The sequence below is a fragment of the Protopterus annectens genome, chromosome 2.part0 (genome assembly GCF_019279795.1).
Source record: "Protopterus annectens isolate FY-2018-M chromosome 2.part0, PAN1.0, whole genome shotgun sequence".
Lineage (NCBI taxonomy): Eukaryota > Metazoa > Chordata > Ceratodontiformes > Protopteridae > Protopterus > Protopterus annectens.
The window spans coordinates 230,149,156-230,166,438 of record NC_056728.1 but is presented as its reverse complement, the minus strand read 5'-3'; the positions used below and the strand labels follow the sequence as shown (position 1 = coordinate 230,166,438).

The window sequence follows — 17,283 nt, the reverse complement described above, 5'->3', positions numbered from 1 at the left end:
AGAAGCAGTGGAAGAAGGTTAAGAGATTTGATGGAGAGGCCTCTCATGAAGGATGGGGGATCTCTGTCCGGGCAAGATTGGCTCCAGGATGAAGTACCGGATTCAATAAGAATAGGCTCAAATGTGAAAGTCAGACTGGAGGCTACAAAATCCTCTGGACCAGAGCCGAAAAAGGGGAGTGATCCAGGGACCACATTTTTGGTTCCTTGGATTTGTCTTCGTCCTTGGCTTTATCATGACTTTTATCTTAGCTGTGTATCTATCAAGAGGTTTACTATCTGAAAGAGTAAAAGTACAGGAGTAAGCAGGGGGAACTTCTCCTGAGCAAGCAGGGAGGAACCCCTAAATTACACTTTTGTTTCTCCTCTTCACTAAAGCTCTATGCCCAAAGGCAACACAAACGGTACACTGTTTGTCCAGGTGGGCAGCCCCAAGTATTTTGTGGCTGCAAACCATACATTTTTTTTAGCCTGATGGTTTGCCAGACATTTTCAAGATTCCAGACAGCTCTAATAATGACCCTGACAATAATAGTAATGATCACACAGGAAAACACTGCACACCATAATAAGAAAACACTACTAGATCGATGCCTAATCCTAAACAAACACTCTAAATATTAGACTAGAAATTATTCTTAAACTCAAGTAACACAAACGATAAGGTACCAAGAAGTGAAGAAAGATAGACAGTAAATCATAAAACTATTTTTTTCTTAATAAGGATAAGGGAAGGCACAAGATAAAAGTAGAATAAACAGAGGAGAAACCACTGAGAAAAGGACAGCAAAAAAAAAATCACAATAAGGTAAAGTACAGTTGTGCAAGTTTAACTTTCCATATTAGTAGATATGTTTTAAATGATCACTGCTGCTGTAGCCTTAGCTATATGGATATAACAGCCAGACAACTTCCAAAGCTTCAGGGTACCTTTCATGCTCCCAAACTATCAAGCAGTTCAAGCAATATATATATATATATATATATATATATACATACATATATATATATATATATATATATATATATATATATATATATATATATATATAGATATATATGTATACACATACATATATATATATATTTATATATATATATATATATATATACACATATATATATATATATATATATATATACACATACATATATATATATATATATATATATATATATATATATATATATACATACATACATACATACATACACACACACATTCTGGCATAAAGAACACAAAAAACATGGGAATAGAGGGAGGGAGCAGCTACTGTATCCGTGATCATTCAATCAGCTACTGTTATGGTAAGTTCAACTTGTACAACTGTACTACGTTCTTCATACTGATCACTGCTGCAGTATCCTTAGCTATATGGGTAGATTACTATATAGCTAGTTATATTTGCAAAGTGGAAGAAAAAGGGTCCAGGAGTCCCTGGAGAATGTTCCTATCAAAGCATGATCTGTTCTAGACCTAGAGGGAATCAAGCTTATTGTGCTTTGTAAAAGTATGTACAGAGTACCAAGTAGCAGCTTCTAGAATAAGTCTAGAATCCAACCTTTTCCAAAAAGCCAAAGATGAAGCCAAGGCACTGGTTGAATGGGCCTTGACCCTGAATGGAATAGATTTACTATGGTGAGTATAACAAAAGATAACAGCCTTAGACGACTACTTTGGAAATGGTCTGTTTTCACAAGAAATGAACAACTGATTAGAAGATTTGAAAGATTTAGTTGTGTCAAGCTAGTATCAGAGTTGTCTGTGGGCATCCAACATATGGAGTATGCTTTCCCCCTCATTTTTAGGTTCAGGAAAGAAAACAGGGAGAAGGACAAGAGCTTGCAACTCAGAAATCCTTCTTGCAGCGGTCAGAGCAATCCATAAAACTGTTTTCCATGTAAAGAACCTCAAATCAGCCAGGTTAGCTGCTTCAAATGGAGCAAGTGTCAGCTTCTCCAACACAAAATTAAAATCCCAACGAGGGGCTATCTGTTTTCTAGGAGGCCTCTTATGCAAAATACCTTTCAAGAACATTTTGACATGAGACTACATTGACTAGAGGAAGATCCATGGGCAGAGATGCTAAAATGGTTGATAATGAACCCTGACAGAGGAATAAGAAAGGCCACAGGATAGTAGTGCACACAAATATTGTAAAAACAGACAACTAGTCCTGAATGGGTGCTGATTATGTTACTGGCACCAAACAGAAAACTTTTCCATTTGCTATTATATATATGATTTTCTAGTGGCAGGCTTTCTTGCCTCCATTAGTACCTGCTGTACATCCTCAGAAAGCAGGTGCCTAAAAGGAATTAAGACCCTATCGTCCTAGCAGTCAATTGAAGAGGACTGATGTCAGGGTGTATTAAACACCTCTTGTCTTTTTTTGAATGGACCCAGTCTGTGAGGAAGCTTGTGGTAATTGCCCCGGTCATTTCTAAAAGAAGGGAGAAACATGGTTGTCTGGACCTTGGATCTTAAGAAACGTTTGAAGTCTGGATGAATAGGGATGCAATAAGCATCTTTTAAGCTTAAAATTACCAGAAAACGTAAAAAAGAGGAAGAAGTAGTAAGAGATTGTGAAGTGACAACATTTTGAATTTGGGCACAATCACAAACAGGTTTAAGAAAGGAAACAGGTTTAAGAAAGCAATCTGGAACTGGTCTCCAAGCATTTTCTGTGTTTGGCACTAGGGAGATTGCTGAATAAAACCTCTTCCCCACCTGGAAAGGAGAAACAGGTTCTATTACTCCCTGGGACAGCATGTGATGAAGAACAGGTGGAAACAAGAGTCTGAAATGTGGGATGAGGAATGGCCCCAGGAAAGGAGGAATATCCTCCCACTGCCATCTGTAACCTTGATGAATGATTTTCAGAACCAATTTGTCTGAAACAATCTGTTGCCCAACAGAAGAATGGAGATTCAGGCTTTCTGGAAGAGGAAAGGGCCAGGGTGGGAGGGGGTCATAAGGTCCCTTGAATATTCATTTAGGCTTGATGGATTGTCCCTGTCCTTTTTTTTTTTTTGAGGTTTGAGACTTTTTTTGGAACCATCTTGTCATTTCTTCTTAAACTTCTGTTTACCTGAGGATGTCTATTATATTTTTTTGCCAAAACTGGGTGAGGAGAAAGAAAATTCCTTGGACAATTTGGAAAAGGAGGGCTGATACCTATCAATAATTTCCCATGGCAAGATTGCAAATAACTAAGTGCTTAGTAGCTGTGGATTCAACTAATGTCACAGCTGCTGAGTCAAGTTTGGGAATAGTGTATAAAAATTTAAATGACTAAGAAACTTTACACATTCTAGCTGCCTTTTTAGTTACAGCTAGCTGATTATCAGGAAAATTGCAGGCAGTAAGACACACGTCTTCTAAACCAGGCAGGCAGGACAGAAGGAATTGATGGAGGTTCCAGAAAATCTTTCTGTAACAACTTGTACTATTTTCTGAGGCACTAAGAAACCCCAGTGCTATCCCACTGAAAACACTGGTACATTCTCGCAATAGTCTAAGAGAAAGAGAACCCCCAACAGGGAAAATCAGAAACTGAACTCTCCTCAGAGTCTGAATCAGATATCTGAGGACAAAACCCTGAATCCATTGCATCTTCCTGTTCAGATTCAGAATGTTGAATCACTTCAGGAAAAGAGGAACCCTCCTTTCATTAGAAACTACTTTACAAGAAGGCTCAACAGACTGAATTAAACCCTGAGCCAGTCCCAGCAATTTCAGGAGGAGTAGATACATGCTTGATTTTATCTTTTTGACAGGAAAAACGGGAACAATTGTGTTATTAATTGCAGGAGCTGCTTCCTCAGGTATGGGTACAGCATTCTGACACAACAGGGAAACCTTCCTTGTTCCCTCTACCAGGACTGACAAGAGGGACTCTCCCTTGCCCACTGAAGGGACTCTAACAGCTGCAAAGGACATGGCTAACCCCTGGTCCACAGTCACTCTAGGTGCTACACCAGAGGGATTGATTCAGGGTAAAAGATAAGTGGTATGAGGTACAACAAAAGGCCACAATAGAGTCATCCGCCTGCATCTAAGGAAAACTGCTAGCCTGCTGTGTTGGCAAAGGTTATTTGCTTAAGTTTTTCTTTTTGTGGCTGGAAGATGGACCAACTGAGAGACCGGTAAACTGTTAAATGGTCAAAATGAAAATGCCTCTTTCCCAGGGAAGACAAGCAGCAAATTCCAGTAAAACTACTAGTCCAGAAAACTTACTTTTTGACAGACAAAAAGACAAAAAGCATTTTAAAATACTACGGCAGTTCTGCAATATGGAGTAGAGAGGCACGGGGGAAGTTACGTGAGTTAAAGTAAAGGGCAACTGTGAAAAAGAAAAACTATGCAAAAAAGTAGAGAGTAAAGAGCCACAGAAAATACATTTTCAGTTAGATAAACTATTTTTAAACTAAACTAACAGAAAGACAGTCTCGAGACTGTCCATTAAATAACACACCTAGCTTTAAAATAACTTTCCTGAAGAGAAAAGTAACAAGACAGCAACAAAATTTAAGAAAATGGATTTCCCCAAGGGAACTTATCTGCCCAGCAAAGAAGAGCGCAAGCTAATTATTGATCCTCAAAAGCTTCACAGGAGAACACTCTTTGGCAGTAGTAAAGGTCTGGAGGGCTTTGCACACAGACTTGTCTTTTAGTCAGCTCAGCTCTTTGTGCATGTAGAAGGTGCCCTGAAGCTTTGGAAACTTGCAGGCTCTTATAGTCATATGGCTAAGGCTACTGCAGCATTGATCAATATGAAGAACATACACTTATCTAGTCATTCAGCTGGCGCAAAGGAGACCGCATCCATCGCAATAAAGTGGCAAAGGAGATCTCCTTGTAGGGAGTTATGGGTAGGGGGAACAGCCTGAATACCGGATCTGAAGTCTTGGAGCACCCGAAAGCCAGATCAGTGATGGATCTGATAACTCGTGTTAAGGAATAGATGGAAAAGACATTGGATCTGTTAGTTAAACTTGTGACAACAGCAGAAACAAAAAAAATCTGCACATTCTAAAACTAAAGCAAAAGAGGTATTCAAGGAACACTGATGGATATCCACTAATTAAATACATTACTTTAACACACATAATAAAGCAGTTGCTAAAAGAGAATGACATTAGTACAGTTTTGTTGCTATCATTTCAGAAATTGTTCGTCAGTAAAACAAAAGCAACCCGCCTGCAGTTTCAGACAGGAATATACCCATTTCTTGAACGGAATTTTATCTTTTTAATTTCTGAAGTTTGAAGGAACTAGTTTAGAAATGGCTGTCTCACCAATTATAATGCTAATTATAGGTCCAAACTGACAGGGTTATTACTCTGACATCTTATGGAGTAGAGAGGCACGGGGGAAGTTAAGTGAGTTAAAGTAAAGGGCAACTGTGAAAAAAAAAAACTATGCAAAAAAGTAGAGAGTAAAGAGCCAGTTCTTTAAGTGATGGGCAGTTAATTAACTTTATATGAAGATACACAATGATGTTCTCAGCAAGAGAAATCTACATATTTTATTTAAATAAAACTAAAGCATATGCGATCCACAAACTTGCATAGGGAGGGTTATCTTCTTCTGCATCTAGGGTCAACAGATGGCTGTGCCAAACGTATCTTTCAGTTATGCAGACAGAATAAGCTCCATGTGGCATGGCAAAGTGATGGTACGGTTTGGCAATACCCAAAGACACTCAAACTTGCACACTAAGAGGTTCTACATGGTGCACAGCATTAGAACGTTTTTTTTGCTGTACAAAATGAAGTGCGAGTTTTACACTCATTACTAATGAGCCACTTGGTAGGGAATTAGTTCCAGATTTCTGGAAATACAACTAAAGGGTAGCTTCAGACTCAAGAGCACCTGTTCCTGCAGAGGTTTGCTTTTTTTTTTTTTTTTTTTTTTTTAATTTCAGGATATCTCTGTGCAGATTTTTGACAATTAGAAAGAAGAGAAGACGGTCAATACTGAACCTTGAAATACCTCCCACGCTAATATCTTTCAAGTCAACTATACATAGCTGACTATTTTGCCATTTAATGAGCAGTTCATTCTCCAAATCAGAGTGTGGTCTTTTTTCCACCCTTTCTTTTTCCTTCTATGCCTTTGTGACCATCAAGCTCCCCTATCATTGCTGTCCCATACAGCCTATTCATTTCTCCATGAGGTGAGACACTAACAGTAGAAAGCCATACACACCACCTATCTGAGGCTAGGTTTTTTTTGTACCTTTAATACCTTAACCCACTGCACATACCTGCAACTGTCCTAGAGTTTGGAATATAATGGACATTGATGAGGGTGTGCGGACTTGAGTGGGTGAATTAACCCCCCCCCCCAAAAACAAATTTCCTGCCCATCCTGAAGTAGGTTTCCGCTGGGGCTTCTACAGGGGAATTAGTATCCAGACATGAACACTGTTCCTTCCCTCACAAGGCAGACGAACCAGCAAAGTTGTGTCATTCCTCCACCCCCCATACCAGTTCCAGCAGGTGCCAGAGTTGCTAACTGATCTTGGATTGCCTGGGTCATAAGTCAGGATTTTATCCCTTCTATGCCAGCACCACTGGCTAGGGTCCTGGTCTCGTCTAAGTTCTTATGGTCCATCTTTGCTAATTCTCTCTCTGATACAGCCACCCCAGCTGTCTGCCTCAACGCTGAATAGTGCAAGCAGTCCCTCTAGCCTAAAATTATACCCACAAACCTTAAACATACTGGATAACTGATTCTCCCCCTTTTAAGAAGCCAGATGTACTGGCTATCTTATAATTCTCACCTCCTCCGACTAAAAGTAAAATTTCACACCTTAATATGTAATAGATCAGGTGACAGAGAAGGAATAGTTAACCATTTGCTGCTACTAGGTTTAGTTGCCAACAATCCTACAAATAATGATCACATGTTCTTCTGGCTAGGAGTGTGGCTAAACCTTGGTGACAGTACAAAATCCTTCACCTCTGCTGTTTCCATTCCTCCTTTAACATTACCACTGCCTGAAGATTTACTTTTTTCTTGCTCCTGTGGATTGCCAGGAAAAATTCCAAACTTTCTAAGTGACCACAGTATTAAACAAAGAGGTCCTCTGCAAAACAACTCATGTACCGTACCTCTACATATAATGCGACACAGCTGGCCACATCATGTACTGTTGGGCGACTGTCACAGTTAGGGATCATTCTTAATAAAAGGGCAGAAAGAAGTTGCAATTGTTCACATCAGCAAAATAAGTGATCACTGCCCAGTTTCAGCTTTATAATCATACAAGAGACTGCAGCTCAGTTAGTTCAGTGATTATCATGGAGTCCTGTTTCACTCACCAAAGATCTAAGGCTTCTACTAAAGCACTGACTGGAGCACAACTGTCTAGCAGAGGTCAGTATGGTTTGTGATAATACTCAGAAATAATTGCATATGTATGAATTAGAACTATTAGAACTCAACATCTGTATTACACCCTTTAAAGGTACAAACAACAGTCACTACTGGTGAACTTCAGAAAAAGAAAATGTTTACTGGAAATATATTAGAAGAAAGGGGCATAATAAAGAGTGATAAACTAGCTTTAAATAAATAGAGTGGAACCCAACTCTAAACAGCAGACATTTCAGACAAGTTCATCAAATTACTACTGGCACAACTACTGACTTCCTGTCTGTACCAAAGGCCTATCCAGGATGAATATCACTACTGATATAGTTAGTTATGATGAAGGTGTTCAAATGTATACATAATTCAGTGGCGGCAATAATGGCACAAGCTTGGAAGGCACTACAAAGACGGATTGCATATCCTTGTTTTTGGAATTTTTTTTTTTTTAATTCATTTGTTAATCAGCTAAAGGCATTAGGTATAAGCCTTCTTTCAGGGGGCAACTCAAGTGCATTGTCTGGTTAAGTGACTTTCTCATAATCACACAGCAGGCCAATGGAGAACAAGGGCATCAGACTCTGGACCACAAAATACAGCTCACTGGCAGCTCATAGTATTGACCTTCTGTACGTAACTGCCAGACTCAAAGGTTTGTGTTGAAGAAGGCTAAATACCAAAATTTGAAGTGGAACACATTTTATTTCAATTCCCAAGGAACTGTGAAGTGAGGCAGACTTGTATTTTCACACTCCCTTACACTTTTTAATGCAGTGTTTGGCAAGTTAAATATTTAAATATGTTTTCAAAACATCCTCTGCAGATTGTTTACACAATACACAATTATCACCACAAAATGTTTATGGTCGGGACTAAGAAAAAAAAACACTGAGTGAGAAGATTTAAAGTCATGAAATATCAGGATTTGTAGCCAGAAATTAGAGTAATGTGGAAGAAATATACAAAACAGTTCCCATACTAGTAGGGGCAACGGGTCTTATAAAAAGAATCTACAATCGTATTTAGATACGTTACCAATACATGTAACCCTGCACGAATTGCAGAAGGAGTCATTACTGGGCATATTGCGGGTGCTGAGAAAAGCACTTCTGGCTGACATCAAAGATTGAGACAATACTAATTTCATGAACTTTAGTTATACTTTGACTTAGGAATGGAGGCCATGCCTGTCATGGTATTAGAAACCCAAAAGATTTGGAGAAATTAAAAGTCAAAGCATAGAAGGAACTCACTAGCAAGTGATACATGTTAGATACCAATGAACAGTTAGGACAGTAAATAAAAAAAACAGTTCTACTGATGGATGTCTGGATGGCAGCCTTCCTTGTGATCATGTCTCAACCAGGTAAGTACAAGAATGAATAGGTATAATCAGCAGCTGGAGAAAGCTAGATGGTTGATAGGCACTGGGGGAATAAACAAAAAAATATCAACAAACCTCAACACTGCAGAAACAGCAGGGGCATTCAGAAAGACAATACTTTTAAGAATCACTCATCAGTATTCCATCAGGAGGATTATTTAAGCTAACTTAGAAGCATCATTTCTGCAGGTAATGGTTTACCTCTAGTTAATTCCATCAGGAGGATTATTTAAGCTAACTTAGAAGCATCATTTCTGCAGGTAATGGTTTACCTCTAGTTAAAAAAGACAAGAATTAGTCTTCTTTAGAACCTCTGGCCCATGAAACAATCTCTCTTAAGGCCTGAAAGAACATACTATCAGCCATTTCTCAAACACTTCCTAAAAAACTCAGCTATTGCAGGTAGAACCAAACTTTCATTCTTTCTCACTTCTGTTTAGAAACCTTAAAAAAAGTAGTTATTCCCAAAATTACAGCAGTATGTTTATGAAGATCCGGTTCTATGGTTACAGGTTGCTGGCTTAAAACTTCCATTTTCTGTTGAAATTTCAAGTTTATAGCCTTTATCTAAGCTACCAGAACCAGTACAGCAGTGAATGCTACTGGACTATGAACATTAAAATAGCAACCCGAAATTTAATTAAATAACTTTTGACACATCTGAGATAAATTTCTACTATATACCTTCACATAGTTTCCACTGGGCTGCTTTTAACAGTGTTCAAATGAAGAGAAACAGTTAAGCATAGAAACCGCAGCCCCATACTTGTGCCTTTGTATACAGGTTTAACACACTAACCACCAAACAAGCTTTTATTCTTTTTACCAGATCCCTAATAGTTAAACAGACTCCATTAACAAAGCAAAACCATTCATTAAATAAAGCTACTGCATTAGCAAACATGCTCAAGCGATGTAGACCTGGCAAAAGTTTATCTTTAAGCTTTCCTCCAAATGTAGGAAAAGGACTTGCTAGCTAGATTAAAACATTTCCATCTTTTTAACTACTTAAGAAAAAAAACACAGAAGTTGGAGAACATAAATGCAAGGCACTGAGAAACAACTGTTCAAATAAAAATTCATTTTCACAAATGCTGCTTCAAAATATAGGTAATCTTATATTCATTCGATTTTAACAAATATACTTAAACATTAAAAGTCTTAACATTAATGGATTTCTACTCACCCACAGTGTTAAAATCAAATTCAAGGAGAATGTATTGCTTTTGAGTTCAGCACTAAGGATAGAAGGTAAGCCCCCTCTTTGAAGTCTGCATTAAAGACATCTAAAAGCAGTTATATGACCTGGACACCTTAATCTGCAGGGAAGAACTTCTCATGAATATCTGGAATGTGAAGTTACTGATTTGCCAGATTTGAGGATCACTACCAAAAAAGGTTATTGTTCTGAGAAAAGCATGGGAGGAGTAATGGAAATAATATTAACTGTCATCTACTCTCCATAAACCAAAGTGGTTACGTTTTGCTACATACACTGTGTATGTAGAAGTTTTCTTGGCTGCTTCAAAAAACATCCATAATGTTTTTAGCAAGCTGGAAGATTGTGGAATCCACTGGGGACCTAGTAATGTATGAAAATTAAGGGACTTCAAACTGGGTAGAAGATTCTGTCACTAACTGTTGACAGCAGGTTCAAATAACCCAAACAGTACAGCAGTGTACAGGGCTGCTGGACCACAGAGGTGAAATCAGAGCCCATACTCACCTTGTCCAATTTTCCCTTTAAAAGAACTCTCTAAAAAGGCTGATGGAAGAGAAAGGTATACAGGAAATAGGTTTCGCAAGACAAAGAGAATGCATTACTGAAAGGGAGCTGGTAACTTTAAATTAGGAAACAGTCTGAATACAATGAAGGTGGTACCTAGGTTCAGAAAAGAGACGTCTTGGGATCTGGCTAAGTTATACCCCAAAACATAAACAAATAAATAAAGGTTGGACACCCCCTTGAAGGTGTGTGGCAACAATGCAGACTTTTTTTCTGGACCAAGTCCAGCTTTGCAAAGCCTCTGATACAGGCCCATATTTCCAGTATTGTAGTGATCTACAACAAGGTGGACATGCTGTGTCTGTTGTAATCCTCATATGAACTGATTTCAGGCAGAGTTGGAACACAGCCGGTCTAATGTTTCCAAGTGAGACCAATGATCTAAGTAGTGGCTGAGAATATGAACTCTACTCCTTTCACAAAGTATCAATCAGAGTGAAATGAACTGCTCTAATGTTTGAAAAGGTAAGCCTGGCACCAAGTGGTGGAAGGACAGCCACCACAGCATCATCATCTTTGTGAGCCAAATTCTGACCAAAGACAACATGAAGTCAGTTGCTGCAATGTAATTTAGAACCAGAGGAATTTGTCCTGCTGCCTCCAGGTACAGCTGATGAGTTCTGAGACAAGACACCTTCAAGTACAGAGGACTGATCCCAAATGGAATCCAGTCCTTCAATATAATGTACAACCAAAATTGTACAGATGTGCAGGGTTGTCAATGCTTTCTATTAAAGCTGTCTTTTGTTTTAGCTAACTTGTAAGCCATTAAAGCTACATACTTTTCCTAAAATGGGATATTGGCCATCTCAGAAGGCTTCTTTTTCATCACTGCAATCATATAAATCAGAGATTACCAAAACTTTGGAAATATGCAGACAACATAAGCACAAGACACATAGGAATGATTAGAGATACAAACACATTTAAAAGGATGGCACGGAAGCGAATCTGAAATGTACTTTCTGATTCTAACCCAAATTATGCATGCCAACGGTTTTCTGATGCAGAAAAATCCATACACATGAACTAATACATGTCTGCCAAGAAAAGAAGATATGATAGCTAGGTAATCCTACAGGAGTAAAGGCACTGTGTGAAAGTTTATAGAGCACTACTTTAACAAAAAAAAACAAAAAACAAGCAAAACAAACACGTGGTCAATGGTATTACAAAGTTTGGCTAAGGGCAATTATAAACATTCACATGGAGCACCAGGTGCACATGGAAGAAAGGCATAGCCAACCTTTTCCCTCTAGGATTGTTGCTGGAACTGAAAATAATGTAGTTAAAATGAATTTATTATTTGAATGTAAGATGTGGAGTGACTATGCAGACTAACTGCATTACAAACCTTCTTTCTGTTCACTTGTTAACTGTTCCTTTGGAAATTCCACATCAAATGTGATTATTAATGAACCTCGTATATTATTGTTGTCAAAGTTTGGCAGTCCTTCTCCTTTCTTCCACAATTTGGCACCAGGTTTTGTGATTTTGTCACGGACTATACGAACCTAGAAAAATGAAATATAAAAAATACTATTAAGTACAGCAAAATTTAGATAATTCTTTAAAGCACTCAACATTAAAGATGACTGAGTTTTGGCCACTACAGAAAGCAGCACTTTCATCTGAATTGTTGGCATGCCTGTGTCCATTCGCAGTCGGGAACAACCTCTACACATTGCACACTGACCACAGTACTCCTGATGTGCAGTAAAGGTCGTGTGTCAAGACAGACTGCATATATAAAAAAGTACAGAACACATGAAAGATACAGCATATGAAGTAATTATGACATTTTTCACAAATGATTTATAAAGAAGAGGTGTGGGGGAGTTGTGCTGGATGTCAAAGAACAGAATAAAACTATAGCCATGTAGCCTAAAAAATGTGCTTCTCCAGATATGCTGATGCCAGCAAGCAATCTATACCATATCTTGCTGTGGAGAAGTATGTTTCTTGGCTCCACAACCAAGACAAACTGTTGAGGTAGATGGTGTAGTTCCTCACAAGGTCTGAAAGGACCCGAGAAATGACCACCAGACACAGGCATCATGGTCACCATTAAGACTGCTGGTAAATCAGAAACAAGTCTGAAAGCCAGTCTACTAGCACAACATAATAAACGTGAGGAGCACCACAGGCAGAGAAAAATGATGGCATTATAGGTCATTAGCAATACAAGTCTGGAATGCTGTCTCGATTCTACAGGGAGCACCTTAAATACAGAATGAAGGTGGTAAGAAAAGAAAAAAGTTACACAAATGATGCAGGCACTGTACTGCTAGTTGTACAAGTGTTGACAGAAAAACCTCAATATGTATTCTCATGGGAGGTAGATGTACACATCTCAAAAGGACCTGTGAAGAAAAGGAAGAAAAAAGACAGCAATGAATAAGACAATGTCAGGAAGTATTCCCTTACTTTGTGGAGGTGAAAAAAATACAAAGTCATGGATCTGGCTTCTGTATCCAGCTCAACAAGATAAGCATTTATCCTATAACTGTAGGTGAAAATGTGATCAAGTGGGCTGTCTGGATGCTTTATGTGGGCTGTCTGGATGCTTTACGTAACTAAAATGTTGCTGGCTGTGCTAGGGCAAAGAGATAAAGCCCCGACAATGACTCCGATAACTCAGGTTCAACAAGCAAGTTGGGACAATGGAGCAGATATCTGGGATGGTGAGTAACAAGTTTTCCTTCCTGGGGGGTGTGGGGTAGTGATACTCAATGCTGCACTACTGATCAGAGGCTGTGGGAGTCGGCATTAATTGGCGATTCAGCAACAGTGATGGCGAACCTTTTGGGTTGGCGTGTCAAAAGCTCCCAACACAAAATAATTCAGTGCACTTCACATGAGCAACAAATGCAAAAGCAGTGTCTTTGGTAACTCGGGTGATGGTGATTGCTGGCATGTCACCCAAAATGTCATGGCGTGTGTTACCTTTGACATGCGTGTCATAGGTTCACCATCACTGCACTAGGAGGAGGGCATTACCTTGGACTGGCTCAGCGATGGATACATGTGCAAGTTTTAATAGTCTGATACTCCAGAAAATGGGATTTGGGGGTAAAACAGCAAGCTGATCCACCCTATACACATGCTGGTCACTGATGGTCTTTCTTCCACCATCAGCTAGTAAGGACTGTCCTGATGGAAAGGTGAATAGAAGGAGGGGTGCAGAAGGATGGGGGTATAAGGAATGGATGACAGTAGAGAATGATATAGAGTAGGATGAGTTGGTAAGGTAAAAACAAAGTAAAAAAAAAAAGAAAAAAACACAACTGAATGAAAAATTAACAAGTACAATGACAATTGCCTAGGTGATCATAGCAGCTTCTGCACAAAAAGTGTAAAACAAAATTATAGCTGGATGGTCAGTAATAACATGGGGGGAGAAAAAAGGGTCTCTGACTCGCAGCCTAGCCTTCAACTCTTAACTCTTTAGTATCTAGCTGAAATCATTCTCAAAGAGGTCCAAAAGCCATCAATACATCAAAAACTGAATGGTATTGCCAAGACTATAAATGTAATTGAAACATTGATACTGGTCTAAAAATTTAGAGTCAAGAACTGAAGAAAACCTAGTAAGCAAAGGAACAAAGGATACTAAAAGACAACAAGTCTAAGCCTTGATTTATATGCCAGCCAGGCAGGGAAACAGACGAAAGTACAGTTTTGTACCTACCATAAATGTAGATGTTCGAAGATCCACATTGCTGCAGTCATAACCTGTGGGTAGTCCGCTGTCCTCGGTCGGCCCGAATACCAAAGTGTTAGGCTGGCGTCAGTCATGGTCGCTCAGATCTGACGTCAGTACACCGTGGTACTAAAGCGCATGACCGACGCCATATCCTCAGTCTTTCTTGCCCCAGATGTCAGAAGGCCTTAAAAAGAAAGGCCATAGCCAAAAATAGAAAAATACCCAATCACCAAAATAACAACAATAGGTACACCACAAACCACACAGTCACCCCAAACTACACAGGGGAAGGAGGGAGGGAAAATTGGACTGCAGCAATGTGGATCTTCGAACATCTACATTTATGGTAGGTACAAAACTGTACTATGTTCTTCATCTCACATTGCTGCAGTCATAACCTGTGGGTAGAATCCCAAAGCAAAGGTAAAGGGAGGTTGGTAAAATCAGATAGCATTAGGAGCTGCTAACATGCCCTGTAAAACTGCAGTGGCAAACCCAGCCCTAGATTTGGAATAAAGAGGGAGATGGTAATGTTTAGAAAAAGTGTGCACTGAACTCCAAGTAGCTGCCTCCAAAATATCCTTAGTAGCTACTCCCCTTAAAAAAGCAGTAGAAGTGGCAGTCACTCTAGTGGAATGAGGTCTGATTCCAGCCGGAACCTCCTTACCATGATGAGAATAACAAAAAGCAATACAATGGCCAATCCACTTAGAAATAGTTTGTTTTGAAACAGGTTTTCCTTGTGAACCCAAAGCAAAAGAAATGAATAACTGTTGAGACTACCTGAACCCTTTAGTTCTGCTCAAATAGTAACGTAACTGCCTGTGAATATCCAAAGAGTGCAAATTTTTTTCCCCTTTATTTTGGGGATCAGCATAAAATGTAGGCAAATGAATAGATTGGTTTAAAGCCACATTTGAAACAACTTTAGGCATAAAAGTAGGGTTAGTACGCAGAGATACCCTATCCTTATGAAATATCAGGAAGGGTTCAACTGCCATTAGAGCCTGTAATTCAGATACCCTTCTAGCAGATGTAATGGCGAACAAAAAAGCAGTCTTCCAAGACAAAAACTTCAACTCAGATGTAGCTGCAGGTTCAAAAGGAGGTAAAGTGAGTTTTTCCAACACAAAATTGAGATCCCAGGAAGGAGTAGGAGCTCTGCTGGGGTCTTATGTTCTTTGCCCTCTAAGAAATTGCTTAAACAAAGGATGAGAGAATAATGGTGGGTCACAGTCATAGTGAGCAGAAATGGCTGCAGCATGAACTTTTACAGAGGAGAAAGACAAACCCTTGTCTAATAATTCTGTAAGATACTGAAGTGAAACACTCAAATTAGGCACTGAAACATCAAAGCCCTTTGCTTTGCTCCAAAGAAAAAATCTCCTCCATTTATCAGCATAAACTTTCCTTGTACTAGGCCGTCTGGCCTCCAAAATGACATTCAAAACTTGCTGAGGAAGCTGCGACCCCCCAGGGTCTAGAACAGAATACGCCAGGCTGTCAGATGCAGGGACTGTATCCTGACATTGAGGAAATGATTGCTTGCCTGGGACAAAAGGTGTGGAATTGATGGCAAAGGCCAAGGAGGCTCCCGTACTAAACTCCTCAGCAGAGGGTACCAGTGCTGTCGTGGCCAATCTGGAGCTATTAGAATCATGCAGGGCTTGTCCTGTCTGACCTTCAAGAGCACCTTGGGAAGGAGAGGCAGAGGAGGAAAGGCATAGACGTGAAGGTTGTTCCAACTGAATGATAGAGCATCCACTTTCCAAGCTTTTGGGTGAAACATCTTTGTGCAAAACTTTGGCAGTTGGAAATTTAGTGGAGAAGCGAACAGATCTATGTCTGGAGTCCCCCAAGCCACTGTCAACTGTTGAAATACATGAGGATCCAATTTCCATTCGTGGGGATCCACCATCTGTCTGCTCAAAACATCTGCTAAGGAGTTCTGTGCTCCTGGCAGAAACCTTGCCTGAACAGTGAGGTGCAAACTGAGAGCAGTCTCCCACAAAATCATAGCTTGTCTGCAAAGAGGGTACAAATGGGTTCCCCCTTGCTTGTTGATGTACCACATGACTGCTGTGTTGTCTGTTTGAATCAACACTTGTCCTGGGTGAAGTAGATCCTTGAAAGCCATCAATGCAAATTGGACTGCCAACATCTCCTTCATGTTGATATGCAAATGCTGTAGTCTGGGAGGCCACGTGTCTTGAACCCATTTTCCATTGAAGTGTGCTCCCCAAGCCATGTCTGAGGCATCTGTCGTTAAGATCTGACTCGCCTCTGGTCGGGTCACAGAGAGTCCCTTGTTTAGGTGACATTCCTGAGCCCACCACAAAAATTCCCTTTGAATGCAAGGTATTATCTGAATGACAGTGTCCAAATCGTGGCAGTGTTGAGTCCATACGCTTTTGAGATACCATTGTAGCTTCCTCATATGCAGTTTGGCATTGGGAAGCACCAGAATACAAGATGCCATGAACCCCAAGGCTTGAAGGACTGTCCTTGCAGTCAGCCTGGACCGAAGAGACAATTGTTGGAAGTAAAGGGTAAGATTTCTTTGTTTGTCCGGGGTCAAAAACACCATCTGAGAGGCTGTATTCAGTCTCACACCCAGAAAGCACATGTCCTGAGAGGGTACTAGACTGGACTTTGTTTCGTTCACAGAATACCCTAGGCACCTTAACACTGCCATAACATACTGTAGATGGTGAAGTAACTTGACTTTGTCGAGCAAGAATCAGGCAATCGTCCAAATAAGGATAAATTTGTATTCCTCTTAACCTTAAGAAGGCTATCACCGGAGCCAGGACCTTTGTGAACACCCTGGGTGCAGTAGATAAGCCAAAGGGCAATGCAGAGAACTGATAATGTAAATTTCCAGCCAGCAGGAACCTCCTGCAGCTGGGCCTGATAGGAATGTGAAGATAAGCCTCTTTGAGATCCAGAGTTACCATCCAGTGATCATTGCCTAGCAGAGGCAGAAGTTGTTGCAGAGTTAACATCTTGAATTTTGGAATGTCCAGG

The 17,283-nt window shown here is 39.8% G+C and overlaps 1 protein-coding gene across 1 annotated transcript in view; it reads right to left on the bottom strand.

Moving 5' to 3' along the window:
• Positions 1-17,283, bottom strand: part of DNAJB11 (DnaJ heat shock protein family (Hsp40) member B11) — a 452,930-nt gene that overhangs the window by 151,741 nt on the left and 283,906 nt on the right. The window contains exon 9 of the mRNA XM_044060687.1: positions 11,905-12,064. Within this exon, the coding sequence (XP_043916622.1) occupies positions 11,905-12,064 (160 nt within the window). The remainder of the gene's footprint in view (positions 1-11,904; positions 12,065-17,283) is intronic.